We start from the raw sequence: 20009 nt of genomic DNA on the forward strand, positions 1-20009 counted from the left end.
CAGTGATGGCAGCGGTAGGAGGTGACAATGGTCACGACAGGGGCGCCGGTGATGGTGGTCAATGCAGGTGATGAGCTGGGAGCCTGGCTGACTGGCAGACGCCAAGACAGCCTCTCTCCCTCTTGTTTTCTTGTCCCAGTGTCCACAGCAACATCCTGCAATGACCCTGGGGTCCCACAGAATGGGAGCCGGAGCGGCAACAGTTGGGAAGCTGGTGACTCCACAGTGTTCCAGTGTGATCCGGGCTACGCACTGCAGGGAAGCGCCGAGATCAGCTGCGTGAAGATTGAAAACAGATTCTTCTGGCAGCCCAGCCCGCCAACTTGCATTGGTACAGAGCAGCCGCAGAGTGCCCCTTGCCCCCCAATTCCGGCCTCATGGCTGTGTGCCCAGGCCCCTCTTTGCAAGAGGCCGCTGTATCTTGAGCCTGGGGTCAGGAGATTGGAACAGCTGAAAGTGAAAGGAAACCCAACACTTACCCTGCTTTGCACACATGTGTACAACATTCTACACATACATGCACACACACACACACACACACACATTATTCTTGCTAAAATGCTCTTAAAGATTTCGTACCAGGAAGGTCTTCTCTCCATCCCCAGCTGTCTACCCTGGAAAAGGAATGCTGGGTCCCCTTGGGTAGTACATTCAGCAGGTTCTACTATCTGAAGCACTAGAAGGGCACCTGTATGCTCAGGAGCAAAGGAAAGACACTTGTTCCTCCTCTTCTCAAGGAGATTACTGGTTACCTCAGTTTTGGTTTATAAAATCTGCCCTAGGTCTTAAAACCTCCCCATGTCACAAATGAAGAAGCAGACTTATCCGCAATCATATAGCTTGTGCTGAACTGAGCCTGAATAATTTTGCCCCATAGCTGCTTAGATGGTGAAAAGTGAGGAGCTGAAGGAGAGAGGAAGATGGGAAAGAAAAAATAGGAACATCCCAGGTACTCACTTCCCTCTGCTCTTGTTCTCAGGCAAAATGATAAATGTCTTCATCTCTGCACCAGCAATGGGTCCTAGGGGAGAGGAGACCCAGTAGCCACTGAGGCTTTACTGTGTGCCAACCACATACTGGATGTTTATTCAGATAACCTAGTTTAACTTTCCCTGCAGCGCTCTCAAATTAGCACTGTTCTCTCGTTTACAGTTGCAGAAGCTGAAACACAAATTTGGATAACTTGCCCCGAATGGCAGAGCTAGGATGTGGCAGAGCCAAGATTCACACCCACATCGATCTGAGCACAAAGCCTCACATTTTCCTACCTTCCATGCTGCATCTCTGCTGGAGATGGCTGTGAGGGTCTTCCCAAGACCTCCCCTACAATGTCCCCCTTGGAACTAGCCTGCTCCTCTCCGTGCTGGTTTCATGGGAGGCACTGTGCTGTGCCAGCGTCTGAGGACTATTGGGCATGCTCTGAGACCTGGCACTGGATGCGAGACATTGAGTCCTATTCCCTAATGGGAAGAGGGGCCACCTGGATGCATGATACAGGGCATGGTGAAAGTATGAGGACAGGAGGTTGAGACCTGTGTTCCAGAACCAGCTTAGATCTTAACTACATACCAATAGGAAGGAGTGTGGGGTATGGAAGTAGACAGATCCGGGTTTAGTGTTTGGCTCTGCCATTTCCTAGCTTGATTTAAAATTGTGTCACCTCTCTGAGCCTTGATCTCCTCATTGAGAGGGTAAATATACTTACCCTATGGAATCAGTCATGCAGTGCTGACACACCCAACCCTAATCTCAAGAAATATGAACTTCCCTCCGTCCCTCTTTCCTTCCTGCCTGCCTCTGTTTCCTGTTATAAATCTATGGGCTCAGTCCTTTCCCTGAGTCAGAATTCCTGCTGCTCAAGGGAATTCTGGGGAACTCATTGGCCTCTGAGATCCCTTCAAAACTCTCCATTCTGTAGGGCTGTGGTTCCTGAGACTTGTTCTGAAGAAAAGCAATAGCAAAGAAAAGGTCCTGAGGCAAGATGGGGCAGGGAGAAAGGAGCTGCCCCTTGCGCAGCTGTTGCAGGCAGTAGACAGAACCACAGGGCTAATCAGCTTCCACTGCTCATTCCTCTACCGGGCCATCAGAGTGTTCCCCAGACAGCAGCATAAATGCCTCTGCTCTTCTCGCAAACAGCCTGGAAATTTGAGCAACAAGCCGCTAAGTTCCACCTCCTTGGCAATCTGCCTGACGTGGTCTGGCTGGCCTTGGTGGCCCTTCATTACAGGAAGGAAGCAAAGAAACAAATACTTACTGAGCATCAATATATACAAAAGGCACCGAGCTAGACGTGCTGGCAGCTGAAGTCACCGTGTGAGCTTCGAGCTGAGGTTCTAGATTCTGACTACTTGGATTCAAATCTGGCTTCATAGTGACGAGCTGCGTGCCCTTCCACACGCAAACTACTCTGTGCCTTAGTTTACTTAGCTGTAAAATAGGAAAATAAGAAGTACCTGTCTCATTGGGTTGTTTTGAAGGTTAAACAGGCTAATGCTAAAATGCACTCGGAGTCTTGCCTGGTTCCTCGTAACCACTGTGTAGGTTAGAAGGCATTATCATTATCGTTCTTTCATTTTTAAAGAGGAGGACGTGGGGTGCCCAGTGGGCCAGGGGAGAGCTCACTCAAACTCACACTGCTACTGAGTGGCATTGTCATAATTTGAACCCAGGACCGTGTAACTTCCAAATTGATGCCCATCAGCACAGCCTCCCCATTTTCCAGCTGTCTGAAGTGATTAGGGACTGGTGCTCACTCCCAACCGGACATCACGTTTGTACCTGCTGCCCCTCCTGGGCATCACGCATAACTAGCATAGGGCAGTGGAGCTTGCTCAGGGGCCCAAGTGGAAAGCAGATGCCTGGATGTCTGAGGTCAGGGACCTTCTGCATGAGAGCTGTGTTGGGGCAGAGGCCGGAACCTGGCAAGCAGAGAGCTGTGGGTATAGCAGAAGAGTAACAGCCAAACTCACCCTGTCTGTGCCAAACCTGAGGGAAGAAGCCCCAGAGCTGGCAATGGAGGCGGCACAGAGCTCCTGGGGGAAACTCCATAGGCAGCTGGCACTTCTGATGGGTCACAGGCTTTCTCCCCTTCTTGTCTGTGTCAGACCTTGTCTCTAGGCTGGCTGGAGCAGGGCTGCTCTAAGTGGGCATGGCAGGCCTCCTCCACGGTCCTGACCACACAGGCCTCCTTCTGTCGGTGCCTCTACCTAACCCTTGCCTCTCATGAGGACGCTGTGGATAAGAGTGTGAGGCCCAGGCGCTCTTCTGGAGCTGCACACTGAGCCTCTCCTGCTGACCTGCAGAGGGCGCTCTTCTGCACTCAGTATCCCCAACCTCGCCGGGAAGGGCTAGCAGAGAATAGACTTGGGAGGCAGTGTGCACTTGCGTTTCCAAGTGACTGGAAAGACTGCTTCACCTCTCTGGGCCTCAGTTTCCTCCTTTATAATCCAGAAGAGTAATCCACAGCTCTCCGGGTTGTTAATGAGACGTGAATAAGAGAATGTACAGAGGTACCTCGGTTCGCAGCTCACGAACGCTCTTGTTGGCGAACAGTTCGGTTCGAAAATTAAACCAATCTGAAGCCTTTGGCAAAATTTTGCTTTTGTTTGTGAACTCCGCATTGGGTGATGAACACAGCCATCGTTTCCAAAGAACACAAATGTGGCCATCTTTTTTCCAGAATCACGGAACAAATTAAGTTCGTGAACCAAGGTACCCCTTGCCGTGCCCTTCCCACCTGCTTGAGACGCCTGTCATCTCAGGGATTCTAGCACCTCCTTCCAGATAATTGTGCAAAGTCCCTCTTGGACAGGCCGCTGGGACAGCTGAAAGGTGCCTTTCTGCCCCACCCCACCCCACCCCCAGCAGACGCCCAGAGCACCGGCAGCAGGCAAGGCTAGCCATGTTTGGCAGGCGAGCACAGTCACGTTTTCCTCTCCTCCTGACACTGAGTGTGTGGAACCCACGGTGACCCTCCACAAAGCCTGCCTTGAGTCTGGGTGCGAGGCAGCAGAGGACGCCATGTATTTCAGCTGTCTGAAAGGCAGCGAAATTAGCCAGCTAGGGCTTCAACAGAACTTTCTAATAATTCTGCCAGCCACTTCATAAAGAAGATACCAGGTAGTGGCAGAGCCAGACATTATAAAAAGAATCATAATAATTTATGGAAGTGAAATGCACACAGCCTAACATTCACCCATTTTAAAGTAAACGACTAGTGGCATCTGGAACATTCATGTTGTGCCACCACGGTCTACTTTTCCATCACTCCCAAGTCAAATTCCATCATCCCATGCTCAGTCCTAGAGCCAAGTTTTAACTTGGGCCTGTGAGCCTCAACCCACTCGTACCTACCATGCCTCCCCGGCCAGGGCGAAGGAGACGGACTTACTCAGCTTCTGTCCTCATCGGAGGAGACCTGACTGGACCATCAGGAGTCATCCTGTCACCAAATTACCCAGAGCCCTACCCACCGGGCAAGGAGTGCGACTGGAAAGTGACTGTCTCACCAGACTACGTCATCGCCCTGGTATTTAACATGTAGGTACCTTTCCCCCGGGTGGGACACAAGGGTTCAGAGCAGCTAGGGGTCCCCAGGTGAGGATACATGGACTGCAGGGAGAGCTCTGAGTTCCGAGAGAGGCAGATGAGAGAGGGAGATGGAGGGGAGAGGGAGGGAGGGAGGGAGACATCCCCTCTGTCAAGCTCTGTGCTGAGTGGTTTCACAAACACTATATCTGATGTGGTCCTTGTGATAATTCGTGCACACACACTGTGTGTGTGTGTGTGTGTGTGTGTGTGTGTGTGTGGTACTTGAGACAAAACTCAAGGTCTGTCCATGTTCAACAAGTACTTTAGCACTGAGCTATACCCTTCGCTCTCTTTTATTTTTATTTTGAGACAGGGCCTTGGCTGGCCTCAAACTCCCTCTCCTTGCTTCAGCCTCCCCAGCACTAGGATTATAGCAGGAACCATCCACTCTGGATCCTTACAGTAACTTACGCAGTCACTATCATTATGTCTTTTCTACCTCTGAGCCACCTGAGATTTAGAAAGTAGACCCTCAGAGCGTCCCTTTGCCCTTCCCTCCGGTATTTCTCCCTCTGCTCACCCTGACTCCATCCATCCTGCTCCCCAGTGTGTGGCCAGGCTCAGGCCCCATATCCTCCCCTCCTAGCTCCTGCCCTCTCTCTTGCAGCCCATTCCTAGGCGTGTCTGCAAAAGGCTGCTTCTGCTTCTCTCTCCCTCCTCCTTACTGAGCACCGAGCCACTGCCCCTGGCTTCTGCCATCCTGGTACCACCAAAAACTCCTCTGATAAAAGGCATCAGTCAATTCCTGCTTGCCAGTCCAGATGGAAGTCTCATCCTGTCGCACCTCTTGACCATCCCCACCATCCCCATGTTGCTTTCTCCTGGGCTTTGTGAGTTCCTCTCCCCTGCTTCTCTAGCCTCTACTGGGGCGTCCTGGCTACTTTTCTTGCCCCTCTTTCTTTGCCACAATTGCTTCTTTCTTACCTGTGTCTCCTTCCAGAACCAACTCACCTCAGTGGCTGTGTCCTCCTGGGGAAGGTGCAGGATTCCCCTCCACCACCTGCCCTGACTTCCTTCCTTCTGAGCTGTAGGCTCCTATATCCCAGTGTTGGTCATCTCCAGCTGATGTGTCATGCAAAGGAAGCGTGCATGAAACCAAGCCTGTTACTTCTCCCTATTTGGAGCCCTTAGAAGTGGCTCTGTTCCCTTGGGCCTTCACTATCTCTTCCATGAGCAGCCAAGGCATCGACCTCCACTGCCTTTACTTTTTCATATATTTCACTCTTCTCCATCATAACATCTGCTGTCTTGGTTTGAGGGTTTATCTTTCCCATTCAAGCTACTGCTGCCATCTCCTAACTCCTTCCTTTGCCCCACATTGCTTTCCACACCAATCTCTTCTTTATCTAACTGTCAGAAGGATCTTGTCACTCAAATGTGCAGAAATAACCATCCCATTTTCCATTTTAACACCCTGTAATGATAGTACTCAGCACTTAAAAAGAATGAGCTATTGCATGTATCAGTCCCCAAAATACAATGCTGAGTGAAAGAAGCCAGACACATGAAATACATAATATATGGTTCAACTTGTGTGAAGTTTTAGGAGCAGCAAAGCTAATCTATGGGGTGGAGAGTGGATCAGTAGTGGCTTCTGAGACAGGGGGAAAGGATGGGAGCTGTCTGGGTAATGAGAATGTTCTGGGTCTTTATATTCATGTCTAATTAAAAACAAACAAACAGTTCCCTTTAAAAAAATCTTTAATGGCTCTCTTGCCTATATATAAGACTGAACTTTTGGGTTGCGCTCTAAAGAACCCAATCCTTGTCTACCTCCCAGGCAGGGTCCTACCTGGTCTTGTGCCCTGAGATCCAGTCAGATTGAACTCCTGGCACCTTCCAGGGTCTCACAGATTCTTTCATGCCCTAGTGACTTTGCCTGTGCTTTTTCACAGTAACTTTCTCTCCTTGCCCAGCCACTGAGAATCTTGTCATCTCCTGAGACCAGCTCGGGCTTGACCTCCATGAAAGCTTGGTTACTGCCCTCCCCGAGGAGCCGTGTGTTCCCACTCTGCCTTGTGTGGATTTCATCACCCACTCTGTTGTCTATATGTCCATCACTTCCTACAGCACCATCAACTTCTGGAAGGGAGGATTCGTGTCTGATATGTCCCTCCCACCAGGCACCTGGGGCAGTGCTTGGCAATTGAGTGTTCAGATAAGTTTTAATAACTGACGGAAAAACAAGGACAGAAAGAAGCCAATTAGTTAAGAAGTGGACTATGCTATAATTTGTGACCAAGACAGACTGACTCTGCAACCCTTCCCCGGAGGTGGGTAGAAACTAAATTGCAGAACAAGATGATCACATCTCCCAACAGTGGTGTGGGGTGACCCTGCAGCTGACACAGGTGTGACAGGTGCACAGGGAGGGGGTTCACACAGCTGCCTCCCAGCCCCTTGCCCTGTCTCCTTACTGGCCTTATGCACTTTGTGCTAAAGATGTGTGGCCCCCTGTCTCCGGCATATATCTTAGCTAAAGGGTAGAAGGGCTATTTCATCCTCAGTCCAGCCAATAGTATATCTGAATATTCAGCTCGAGGCTGGGCATGGATGAATTCGCATCAAAAAAACTGTTTTCTGAAAATTCATTTACTTTTCTATCATTTTCATTTTTGCACACTTGATTGCTATTAATTGATGTTGACGTATCTATGGTTAAAAGTGAAATCACTGCCTCAGAGAGCAGACTATGTTCAGAGTTAGTGGAAACCATGGGCCAAGAGGGAAAACCAGGCCACAAGCCCACCAGCAGGACATGAGGACCTTGGGGCTCCATTTCTTGCCAATACATGGCATTTTTTTAAATCATTTTTCACTGTAGCCATTCCAATGTGGGATAAGTCACATTCATGAACCCTAGTACTCAATTTGCTAAGCTAAGAGTTTTTAAAAATGAATTTTCCCCCACATCTGGGTCAGGGAAACTAAGAGAAAGACACCTCTCATTTGGGTGCTGGGAGTGGGAAGACAGCAAGTCCTGAGAAGGTCTGGAGAGCTGGCTCGGGATAGGGAGTGAAGAAGTTAAGGGTCTTCATGGTAACCAGCCTCTTCCTGCCTGGGAATGTCCACCTCAGCAGCTCCTTCCTCTTAGGTAGGAGGTGTGAAGAATAATAGCATGATATCAAGAGCACTGACATCAGGTAAGAAACATTAGTTCTGGACCTGCCTCAGTTGGTCCTTCAGTGCCTAGAGTTGGCAACTCATTTTCCCTGCTGTGAAAGGAGGAAATTAGGTTCTCAGATCCCAATTTGGGGATCCTGACTTTGGAATCTGCCTCCCCTGAGCCTACCTTCCCCACATCCTCTATCCTACAAGAAGGATTTTATCCACCTCCCCACTTCACGCCCCCCCCCATCCAGCCTTCAGGGGTTGGGCACCAAGATGGTGGGCTTGCTCTCTGGGAGGCCCCATCCTTGGGTTAAGCCTAAGGCTCCAGCATGAGCCTTTGTTTGACCTTAGCGGGATGGGGTGGGATGTTTTTGTTCCGTAGCTTTAACTTGGAGCCTGGCTATGACTTTCTCCATATCTACGATGGACGGGACTCTCTCAGCCCTCTCATAGGAAGTTTCTATGGCTCCCAGCTCCCAGGACGCATCGAAAGCAGCAGCAACAGCCTTTTCCTTGCCTTCCGAAGTGATGCATCTGTGAGCAATGCTGGCTTCGTGATTGACTACACAGGTAAGAGCCTAGTGCTACAAGTTACCAAGGTCAGGGCCAGCCATGCTGGCAGAGAAGGCTCAGTGCAGTGCGGAGAGGAGGGCCTGGAGCTAGACCAGAAGGAGTCTATCCTGACCCTGGCTCAGCTGCACCTTCAGAGGACCTGCCTCCCCTTCAGCCCTGCGGATGGCTTGGTCTTCTATACTCAGATGCCCCAGGATTGGGAGAGAAGGGGGACAGCATTCTCTCTGTACTTCACTTCTATTTCCAAATCGTGCTCCTCTTCTCCCCTCTTTCTTTGAGGGTCATTCTCAGCTCTACCTTAATCTCATAACCTCATTCGGTAGCTCCCAGCTAATATCTTCCCTCAGTGAGGATTCTGGAGTGAGTCTCCATCTTCTCTACCCCAAGTGCTCCCCGATCCTGGGTAACTGAGATGACCTTGCCTTAGTCCACTTTCTGTTACTGTAACAAATACCCAAGGTTGGGTACATTCTAAATTAAAAAGATTTGTTTAGCTCACAGTTTAGGGGCTGGATATTCCAAGATCATGTCATCCCATCTTTGTGGCTTCTGGTGAGGCTGTCACAGTGCCAGGAACCCATGTAGAAGAAATCATACAGCAAGACAGGAGGCCAGAAAGATTTGGAAGGCCGGTTCACCCTTTGTATGACAACCCACTATAAGGAGGGTCACACCAGAACTATGTTAATCCCTTCTGAGGGTAGGGGCTCCCATGACCTAACCATCTTCCACTAGGCTTCTCCTCCTATTAAAAGTCCTCCAACCTCAATATCACCAAACTGGAGACCAAGTTTCTATCTCGTCAATGTTTGGAAGGCACATCAAGCCTTCTCCACACCACATCTGCCCATACAGACAGCCTGTCCAATCCTAGGGTCACAGTGCTCGAACCTCTGACCCAAGAATACTCTTCGACCATAGACTTGCTTTTTTGTAGAGGCTGATTGTTTTCCGATACTTCCTCATCACATTTTCTTTCTCCCCACCCCCATTTATTTATTTATTTATTTTTCAGTGTTGGAGATCAAACCCAGGTCCTTGCACATACTAGGCAGGTAATCTACCACTGAGCGACATGCCTACCCGCAATCGTATTTCCTTATCCTTCCGGCTGTCCCATTCACTTACCCCCATTGCATCTCTGAACTAATTCAGGCAAGCAGAATACTGTCTTAGGGGGATCAAAAGCAGGAGCCACCAACTTTTTCTTAAAAATAGTAATTATTTTAGATTTACCTATCACCACTACTCAGCTCTGCCACTGTAGAGCTCAAGCAGCCCTAGACAAAATGTAGAGGAATAGGCATGGTCATGTGACAATTCAAATTTGCTGACAAAAACTGGTGTATGGTTCTTGCTCGGCCAAGATCACAGACTGCCAGATTAACTGGGGTGAAAGTTTACGTGTACTACTTAATTGTGTGATCACATACAAATTCTTTAACCTCTCAAAACCTCTGTCTTCATTTGTGAAGCGATGGTAGGAAAATCCCTGCCTCCTAAAATGTGACGATCAATGAGTCCATGCACTGAAGTCCTTGGCGTGGTGTGTGGCACATGCCAAGAGTTCTGTAATCTTCAAATGTTACTAATAGTAGTGACAGAGTTCCAGCCTCTTGGGCACTCTGCTTTATTCTACTCCATTATTCTCTTTTTGACCTTTTCTTCTTCCTTAATTATCCCAGACCCCATTATCCAAATCCTAGCTCCATTTCTTGTTTGATTTGTGAGCTTGGCAAGTTATTATCTCCTGGAACATTATCTACAAAAATGGGGGTAATAAAAATTATGTTGCAGAAGGTTAAGAATAAAAGATACTTTGTACATATATATTATATAGAAATAGAGAGATATATGTATTAGTGTAATGCTCAGAATATACTAAACACTCTACTGATGCTCTAGAGAGGATGGATTTTGTTATTATTACTACAACCCAAGTTCACTCACTTCTCATCAGCCTGTATATACAAATGGGTTCATATTACCAGTTAAAATTAAAAATTTTCTGGCTCATGTTTCCCACTTGCATAATGTAGAGCCTCGGCCACCTTTTAAAATGTCCCTAATTAAATATTTCTGGCAACGTTTGAGACTATCTCATACAAGTGCACAAATAACACTAATTATGATAATAGCTAACCCTGTGTGTACCAACTGCCACCACTGTCCTGGGTATTTTATATCCATGAACTCATTGAACTCTTCATTGCTATTAGTGGTCTGCTATTTATCAAGTACAGTTCTAGAAGACATGAGATACACAAAGTAGAAACTGCTTTTCTTGTCATTTTCTTGGCTCAAGGCACTGACCGGAAGAATAAATACTTTGCTGTCCTTTTTTCCTCCAGTCACCTATCTTACAGTCAACTTCCTGTCCCTAACCCCGTCAACAATCACATATCAGGATATATGTGACTGGCTGCAGAATTCTAACCAAAGGCGCACTTAGTCCCAGTCCGAGAGCTCCATTGTTCTACCCGCCACCAACTCCCTGCTGGGTTATCATGACCATTTTTTATTATTCTTTTTATATTCATATTCTCTTCAGTACCTTTAATTTCCCTGCTTCCCTGATCTTTCCATTGTGTAACCCTTGTCAAACTATTCCCTTGATAAATCACACACCCAAATGGCTGAAGACAGCTATAAGAAGTTGCACAAACATGATTCTTGGATGTATGACGAGTGCTGTCCTTGAACCCAAGCCAAGTGTTAGTAATAGCTAGAGCTGCTTCTGATTTATCCCACCTGAGATCTTCTTGGTGGAGATCCCAAAATTTCACCCAAATGTCAGCATTGTCGGTCTTATCCTTATAAACTGACTTTATCTCACATTCCTTGGGGACAGTTAGCTGCTGGGCAGAAGGTCCCTCACCTTCCTCCTCAGTCACCTTGTTTGTGGTCACCTGGCTATGGCCTCCTCTTCTCCAGATCTCCTCTGCAGACATGCAAGGAATGAGAGCCATGCCTCCAAGTTGTCTCCCCCGTGAGCACCTTCCACCTTCAGGGGTCAGCCCAAAGTGATACCTGGAAGGATCCCCCAAGCCCAAAACACAACCCAGCCGGCATCTGAGCCAGCCAAACAGTAGGACAGCTGGTAACGGAGGAGACAGGATAGGGAGAGAAGTGCAACCTCCACCACTTAGTTAAGATCTGTAGTGCAAGTACCAGGAGAGATGTGTGTGTTCTATCAGGTGGGGGCTGGTGAGAATCCTGAGCTACCTGACTGCTTGCCCAGGCTGCACGCCCTGATGTTAATCACGGTCTGCTGTCTTCCTGGGCCTCTGGTCTGGTAGCCCATTTGATGGAACCCAGGGACCCCTGTATTTTCTATGTTTTCCTTCTCTTTAACCAGGATTCCTGAAATGGGTTACTTTGCTGTCAGACCCCACAGCCTTGATGATATTCTCCCAAGCTCAATCTCTCACAGGAATGGTCTCCATCACTTGTTGACACTGCTGCCTAAACTTGCCTAACTTCCTTGAGCATCAGTGTCTTTGTCCATCTAGTGGAACAGTAAACAGACCCGGCCCTAGTCACGGGCACATACTCTGATCTGCTCTGTTTCATCCCAGAGACATTTTGTCGTGCCCTTATTTGGAAGGGAGAAAGATATGCACACCCCCTCCTGGAGCTAGCCCAGTGAAACAGTACATTTTCCTTCTGCTTGCTGAAGACATAAAGTGCAAGCACAGTGTTTTATACATGTATATACATGAGTATGGGGCATTAGAGCAGACATTATTTGTGCTGTGTACATGTATGTCCTGTATACTTTGCCAGTCTCTGGCTAAGAATTCAGACACTTTGCCCCTGCAGGTCCACAGAGCATCAGATGGAGGCATAACTCAATGAGACTTGCATACTAGACAGGTTGACATCCTCAGGAGGAGAAGAGCCAACTTCCTGCATCCAGAAGCCATCTGTGTCTCTCTGCCTTTTAGAGAGATCCACAGTTCTGCTAATGCTGAGAAAATGGGTCTCCTGGGAGCTATGGCTTTGAGAGTTCTGCTTTGAGGGCCGAGAGGAGCTCACAAAAGCCCGTATAGAAAGATACTGCTGGAGTCAGCTGGCTGAGCACCATGTAAACCAGTCTGGCCTGGGGCAGAGAGCCGAGGATCCCTTCCCACATCCTTCCAACTTCTCTAGTAAAGCAGCAGCACTTTGCTCTAATGTAAGATAATATTTTAGTTTCAAAATTAAAAAAAGAAAACCCACTCAGATCAACTAAAGCAAGGGGAGTAGTTATAAGAATATAAGAAACAGAAGCCCACTCAAAACAACCTGAGCCAGAAAGAAGGCTTAGAAAACAACTAACAACCAGCCCAATTTAAATTAAAAAGGGTTCTATATTTTAACAGTACATATGAGAAAAACTCACTCAAATGTAATGCAAAAAGGCAAAATATTTTTAGAAAAAGAAGCCCACAGGCAGGAAGTGTAAACTCCCAAGGGGGCGGAGTCAGGACTGAGAGTCACAAATAGATAACATCATCTCCCATTCAGGACTTGTCTCTGCCCCAGTGCTTTCTGGGTATTTGCCGCACTATTCTCTCTGAGAGTCAATTTTCCTAGCTTTTACACTCTTCTAGGATAATTACAGCTGCAGCACTCTCAGCACAGAATCACTTTCCAGTTTCTATGCCGGTTCCAAGCCCTCTAGAGGTGATCAGAGAGATGAGACCTAATCGGAGTGTCCACCGAGCAGCATCATGGGATTTGGCTTTGGCCCCTGGGCAAAGACAGATCAGGCGTTTGTATTTGTTCATTCAGTAGAATTAACAGTGCCTGCCATGTGCTCCCCACTGAATCAAATGCTCAGAACAGAGTGGGGAACCAAAGCCCCAACCTCCATGGAGTTCACATCCTAGCAACAACCAGTCTGGCAGAACTTTCTCCTGCAGATGTGACGCTGAAGTCCCACTAATTCTAAGGCAAAGAGGGCGGGTTTTTGGTGACTGTTCCAGTTGGGCTCACCTCCTAGGAGTTGGCCTTGAACACGGTCATGCCAGAGTTATCTCTGTTAGACCACTGCTCTAAGGGACTTACTGAACCCATCGTCCTGGGGAGCTTTGCCCTTTCATGGAAGAAACAAGAAGCAAAGGGGGAATCCTCTCTGAGGGATCCAGTCACTAAGGTGAGTCTCAGAGAGGCTTCTTGTCTTTCTCCTGGCCAGTGTTATTGGTGGAAAGGGTGGGTGGACAAAGCTTTATTCTCCTCCTGCAGTACGTACGGTGGACTCCCTCAATGCAGGGGCAGGCTAGGACATCCATGCAGGTATGCAAGACCATCAGTTTCCCTAATGATACTTCTGCTTCAGGCATACCCTGTACCACAGACTGGGTTTGCAGTGGTGAGCTAAGTGGTCAAGGTTCCTACCTCAGTATAACTCAAACGAGAGCAAAAGAGACGGATGATAAATTAAGTCAACAAGCTAGACATGAGAGCATAAGAGGTTAGGAGAGGAAAAAAGCAGACTACTATGAGAAAGAAAAGCAGAGTGCCCATTCAGAATGGTAGTTTGTGAAGGACTTGCTGAGCAGGGACCATGTAGACAGGGCTTTGAAGTCGAGTAGAAGCCCTTGGCACAGGAGTGGGGTAGGAGTAGAGGGTTGTTTCAGAGCAAGGATGAAGAAAATCTGAAATAGCTCAGGGAAGGTCACAGTGAATCATCTTTGACCAGAGGGATACTGAAAAGTATCTGTTTCCTCTTTGAAACTCTTGGAAGAGCACTGTGGGCCTGGGGGCTGTGATGAAGATTCCCACCACACCCCCATCACTGTCATGGGCCTTCTTCTATGAATTCAAAATGGAATTATGTTCATTTTGCCTATTTTAAAAGTAATGTGTATTTGTTGGAAAACCAAATAATATAGAAGCATGTAAGATGTACTGTAAAATGTAACATTCCCCTAGTAACACTACCATCTCCGAAGGTTCCATTATGAATGGCTTGTTATCTCATTACAGATATATTGTATTAGTATAAAATAATGTCACTTCTATACCAGGGATTGGCATACTCTTTCTGTAAAGGGCCAGGAAGCAAATATCTGGCTCAAGATGGTCTCTGTTGATACTGCTTATCTCTGCTGGCACAGTGTTTAAAAAGCTACAGACCAGATGTGAACAAGCATAATTGTGTTTAAATAAAACTTTATTTACAAAAACAACCAGCCAGTGACTATGGGTAGTAGCTGTTTCATATGAATAAGATCATATCATATGTACTGATCTGTAATTTGATCGTGGGTGCTTGTGTGGGCATCTTTCCACATCAATATTCAGACTTATTGCTATTCTTTTTACAGGCTACTTGTTTTTCAGTGGATGGCTTTCACCCACACCTTTTAACCCACTCCTTACTGGTTCAACATCTGGATTGCTGTTTCCAACATTTTGCTATTATAAAATTTGGAAGTAGACCTCATGTATTAGAATCAAGGAAAAGCTGGTTCTTTAAATTTTTCCATCTTGAAGGGCATGAGTTTTATTTATTATCATCATTATGGTGTTTTAGTCATTTAGTTTTATCATTCACGGTGGAGCTCTGGTTTGGCAGGCTGAAGACCTGCTTTTGGTCTTAATTCTATCTCTCAATAGCTGAATGGCTTGGAAAATGCATTTACCTTCTCTGATTACCACATTCCTCATCTGTGTCCTGAACATGAGGATACCTGGCCCTGCCTGCCGCAGAGGGTATTGTGAGACACGAATGAGCTAACAAATTGAAAAGTGCTTGGAAATTATAAGGTGATAGTCCCACATCAGGGACTATCATCACTGTCATTGTTCTCATCATTATTATTAATGTGATAATGCTTGGTATGATAAGCTTGTCTTCCTCTGAAATGTGAGTAAATATACAATAGAGTCTGTAGTTGGAAACATTGATGCAACTGTTCATTTTCCACGCCCTGGAGTGTTCAGCCAAACAATTCAGCAGCCATTTATTAAGCCTGTGTTATGTGCCAAATACAGCCAACAATGGTGCCAAGTTCTGTGCTAGTTGCTGGGGTTATGAGAGGACTAGGTGATTGACCCTGTTCTCCAGAAGTTTAGAACCCACTGAGGAGAAATACACTTACCTAACTACCAAGATAGTGTGAGACTCGCTATAATAAGGGAAAGAAAAACAAATTCTGCCAGAGAGAAGGCAAAGTCGAAGAGCCTTACTCAGAGATGGTATCTTTGAAGTATATAGGAGCTGTCACACAGTACAGGGAAGGGAGCCTGATACGCAGTAGCATGTGCCTGGTACTGTCTGGTCTCAGCTGTATCCAGCCACTGCCCAGCTGGGCTTGTCAGCTTCTTGACTATCAGTGGTCTTGGACCTAGGAAGACTGAGGAAGGGTAGTGATGGATGGAAACCAGGAATTGCTCCAAATTTCCTGCTCTTGGTGAGGGAAGGAAGAGGGTCCTCCAGAGATTAAGGACCTGGCTTGCACTCCCAATCCTCAGGCAGCATCAACTACTGTCTTGTCCTGTGCAGAGGGACACCTGTAAAAGTAAATTACTGTTAGATACATGCACATTATGCCTGGTTGGGAAGACATGTAAGGGTCAATGACCAAATAGAAAAACACTGCTGCTCTAATAAACCGGCACTCTCAATACCCAATGCAAAGCCCTGGAAACTGTAGTGGAGACTCCGATTTATTCAAGAAGTGGGGGAAATCCAGTACTAGGTACTGGTGCTCAGTACTCAAAGGCGCCTACAGTGGGTAGATGTGACTCGGCCTGCAGAACAGATGGCAGCTCCACCCCCAACCAACAGCATGTGGAGGCCAAAGATGGAGAGGAAGAGAAAGAGCTGTCTCCAAAAGCAGACTGTCACTCTGCTCCCCAGCTGAGGATGGGGTCAGAGATGGGCCAAGGGGTAGGCTCTGCCTAAGCACTGACTTGTACCACGGTGACCCTGCCCACCACCATGACATGGACTGGAGACATCCGCTTCCAACAATTAGAGCAACACTCACTCCCCTTGGAGGTGAGAATAGGGAGGTGAGAGAGGACCTGGAGATTTATCTCTCATTCCTTCCTCTGTAGGTCACAGCAAGAATGTGCGGGGAAAAGAGGAGAAGCTTCAGTGTGATGTGCAGACATGAACGTCTAACCGGGGTTAGAGAAGTCTAGATCTGAAGACCCCATGGACTTCTCGTGGAAATAGGCCACTAATGAGCCGTGTGTGTGTGCATGTGTGTGTGTGTGTTCGTGTGCGTGTGTGTGTGCGTGTGTGTGCGTGTGTGTGTGTCTTTTTCCAGAAAACCCACGGGAGTCATGCTTTGACCCTGGCTCCATCAAGAACGGCACACGTGTGGGGTCCGACCTGAAGCTGGGCTCGTCCATCACCTACTACTGCCACGGGGGCTATGAGGTCGAGGGCTCCTCCACCCTCAGCTGCATCCTGGGGCCTGATGGGAAGCCAGCATGGAACAAGCCAAGACCAGTCTGCACAGGTCGGCGGGGGAAGGGAGCTGAGGGCCAAGGGATGCAGAGCAAAAGGGGAAACGGGATGGGACATGGTCCTCAGAGACAGCTCCTGCAAGTAGGGCCAGGTGAACCTGGGTTTGCCGTGAATGGAAACGGCTCATAACTCACCAGGTGTGCCAGAACTTGTCTATATGGTCCCTTCCACTCATGTAGTGTCCCTGCTCAGACCGATGTTCCACCCCAGGGAGCACACCTGAGGAGCATGGAGTTGAAGGAGGCCCTGGGCCTCTGTATGGGCTTGGGTTAGCCATAGGGTACATGCAAGCAGAGTGGGACAGTGCTTCAGAACCTCCAGAGTTCAGGGACACACCCCAACACATGCAGTGTGGAAAAGTCCAGTAGCTCCTTTGCCTGGTGAGCAGGAGAGGCAGGTGTGAGGGCCACCTCTTGTGGAAATTGGCCCCAGAAATGGAAGCAAGATGTGGCTGAGTTGCTTGGCTCCCAGTGATTTAGTCTGACAAAGAAAACTCCTCCTCATAAGACCCCAGCTACCCAGGTGTAGCCACCAGCTATGAGGCAGCTGGCCATTTCTGGGCCCACATGTAGGCAGAAGGGCTCCTGATGCATGTCCCAAGGCTATACCTTCAAGAAATGAGCCCAGTGGCAATAGTTAGGGAGCCAAGGCTGACAAAGTGCACAGGCGGGCCGCTTCGTAGCATCAGGGTGGGTTTCAGGCCAAGACAGGGATGAAGAAGTAGTGTCATCAAACTCCCCTTCTCCACGCTCGTGGCTGCCCACCTCAGGGCAGCTCCCCAGAGCCAGAGGCTCCATCTGGGAGCAGAAGGGAGAATGGGCAGCTGACAAGAGCCCCATGAGATCACCTGGCTCTCTCTATGGCTTCTCTTCCAGCCCCCTGTGGCGGACAGTATGTGGGTTCAGATGGAGTGGTCCTCTCCCCCAACTACCCCCAGAACTACACCAGCGGACAGACCTGCTTGTATTTTGTCACTGTGCCCAAGGACTATGGTATGGGTTTTTGGTTTTTTGGTTTGGTTTGGTTTGGTCTCCTGATTGTTCCCCCTCATTTCAAATGGGCAGTTCCTTCTCTGGCCCCTCATAGTTGCCCCCTCACGTTGTGGCACTGGGCAGAGCAGCCCCCAGGAAGGACAGCTGCATCTGACACTCACAAACAGGGTGCACAAGCCATTTCTGATGTGAGAGGGAAGGAGGGCACAGCGAGGCGGGCAAGAAGTGAGGGTACAGAGCTAGAGAAGAACTGGCCAGGCCAGAGAGAGAGATGTACCCCCCAGGGATCCCCAGCACAGCACAGATTGAATAAGAGGGTCCGGCTATAGAGCAGGGTCTGCCCTGGCTCCTGCCCTCAGTGTGCCAGGCCAACTTAGAGACAGGTTCAGGCAGAATGAACTGGGACTGGTAGACAGCTGAAGGAAGCCTGTGCCCACCTTGGCCCAGAAGGACTCTCACCCCTCCACAGTGCCTGGCAGAGAGGAGAGGGCTGAGGAAACCCCTGCTACTCAGGGCTGGTAGTCCAAATACCCATCAAATGGCAGAGCCCTTAGGCCTTATCTGACTGGGAACCGGCTCTTAGACCCTTCCCCTAGTTAGCTGAGCACCCTTGGGGAGCTCTTGACCTCTGAGCTTTAGTTGCCAGGACTACAAATTATGAATGCTGTCTGGGAAAGTCATAGTCAAAGAAGTTGGTGCATCTAAGTGTTGTACCTGGCATCCCATAGGTGCCTAGTACTCATTGTGTTACCTCCTTGGTGAGCTGAGGTGAAGATATTGCCTGCTCTGTAGATAGTTGCTCGTTAGGGGCAGACTGCTGCTCCCTGCCCTCATTCCTGTTAACTGCAGAGAAAGCTGTTGTATCCAGGGACTGCCCTCATCAGCTGGGTCTTTGAAGAAAAAGTAAGGGAGAATGTGGGGTCCTGGGGTCATGCGGAAAAAGAGGGGTGTTACCAAAGCCCTTTAGTGGCCTCGTGTAGCTGCTGCAGCTGCAATCTGGAAAGGAATAAGGTTAACTCAGTGCTGCCTCCACCAACCTGTCTTTACGTGTGGCCCTTAGTGCTGTCTGGACCCCGTGGAGAAGGTGACCCCCAACTTTCCCAGCTCCCCGCATAGCGATGCCCAGGTGTTCCAGCTAATGTGTTAATCTGCCTGTAAGAAGGCCAGCAAGCAGTTAGCCTGTGAACCGACAGCTCCCCCTGGGCTGCCCTCCTGATCCTCTGTCACCGCAGCGCCTCAGCAAACCTGACCCATCTTTCACACTGAGGTCTCCCCACACTTTTTCTTCCACAGTGGTGTTTGGCCAGTTCGCCTTCTTCCACACAGCCCTCAATGATGTGGTGGAGGTACATGACGGTCACAGCCAGCACTCTCGACTCCTCAGCTCCCTCTCGGGCTCCCACACAGGTACCCAGGGCTGGGCTGGGGTGGGGAGAGGCCTGGTGAGGGAGCATCACAGGTCTCCCTTGAGGAGTGCGGCCCTGCGAGCACCCTGGACACCAGTCCGCCCTCGCAGCGTTGTGTCGTCGTCGTGCTCTGGGATGTCCCCACAGCACACCGGGCAGCTCCTGAGCACCCATACACACAAGGGTACCCCGCACACACCCTGTTGCATGCTCCTGTTTTTATGTGCAGATCCAACCTTTATTTTCTAATTATAAGTGTGCTGCATTTTCATTGTAGAAAATTTGAGGGCAAAACAAAATAATTGTTATAGAGAACTTAAATGAAACACATCCAGAAAGAACCACCGACAAGCGGTAGTATAATTCCTTCCAGTCTTTATATCTATTTAGACTTAATCTTTTATGTATTTTATTGGGAAAAAAAAACCTATACCTATTTTACTGAAATATTCACTGTGAATTTTTCTCTGCCATTATTTTTTCTTCATAACAGCATTTTTAAATGCTGCTTAGTAGTCTCTCATACAGTTAAGATTTATGTAATGAATTCTCTTTAGACTCTCTTTGGATTGTTTCTGCTTTGTTACTCTTCTGAATAGTAATTCAGTGAATATACAAATATCTTTGTACACATCTCTGCCTACTACCTTAGAATACCTAGGCACTGAACAGCTAAGTTAAAGGATATGGGAGATCATTAAGGCTTTTGATACAGATTATCAAATGCCTTTCTAGAAAGATCTTGCTACTTTGTTCACTAGCAATGAATGAGAGAGCATGCTTTATTCTCACGAAAAGTAGGTAATTAAAAAACCAAAAGCTTCGTCTGTTTGAAAAGTGAAAATGGGATCTCATTTTCTAATTTGC

At 48.1% G+C, this 20009-nt stretch overlaps 1 protein-coding gene across 1 annotated transcript in view; it reads left to right on the forward strand.

The window, feature by feature from the left end:
- Positions 1-20009, forward strand: part of Csmd2 (CUB and Sushi multiple domains 2) — a 553879-nt gene that overhangs the window by 426556 nt on the left and 107314 nt on the right. The window contains 5 exon segments of the mRNA XM_033767260.1: positions 4395-4539; positions 8084-8271; positions 16542-16736; positions 17620-17736; positions 19030-19143. Coding sequence (XP_033623151.1) covers positions 4395-4539; positions 8084-8271; positions 16542-16736; positions 17620-17736; positions 19030-19143 — 759 coding nt within the window.

The sequence above is a fragment of the Fukomys damarensis genome, unplaced genomic scaffold (genome assembly GCF_012274545.1).
Source record: "Fukomys damarensis isolate Sample0158 unplaced genomic scaffold, DMR_v1.0_HiC HiC_scaffold_23, whole genome shotgun sequence".
NCBI classification, from domain to species: domain Eukaryota; kingdom Metazoa; phylum Chordata; class Mammalia; order Rodentia; family Bathyergidae; genus Fukomys; species Fukomys damarensis.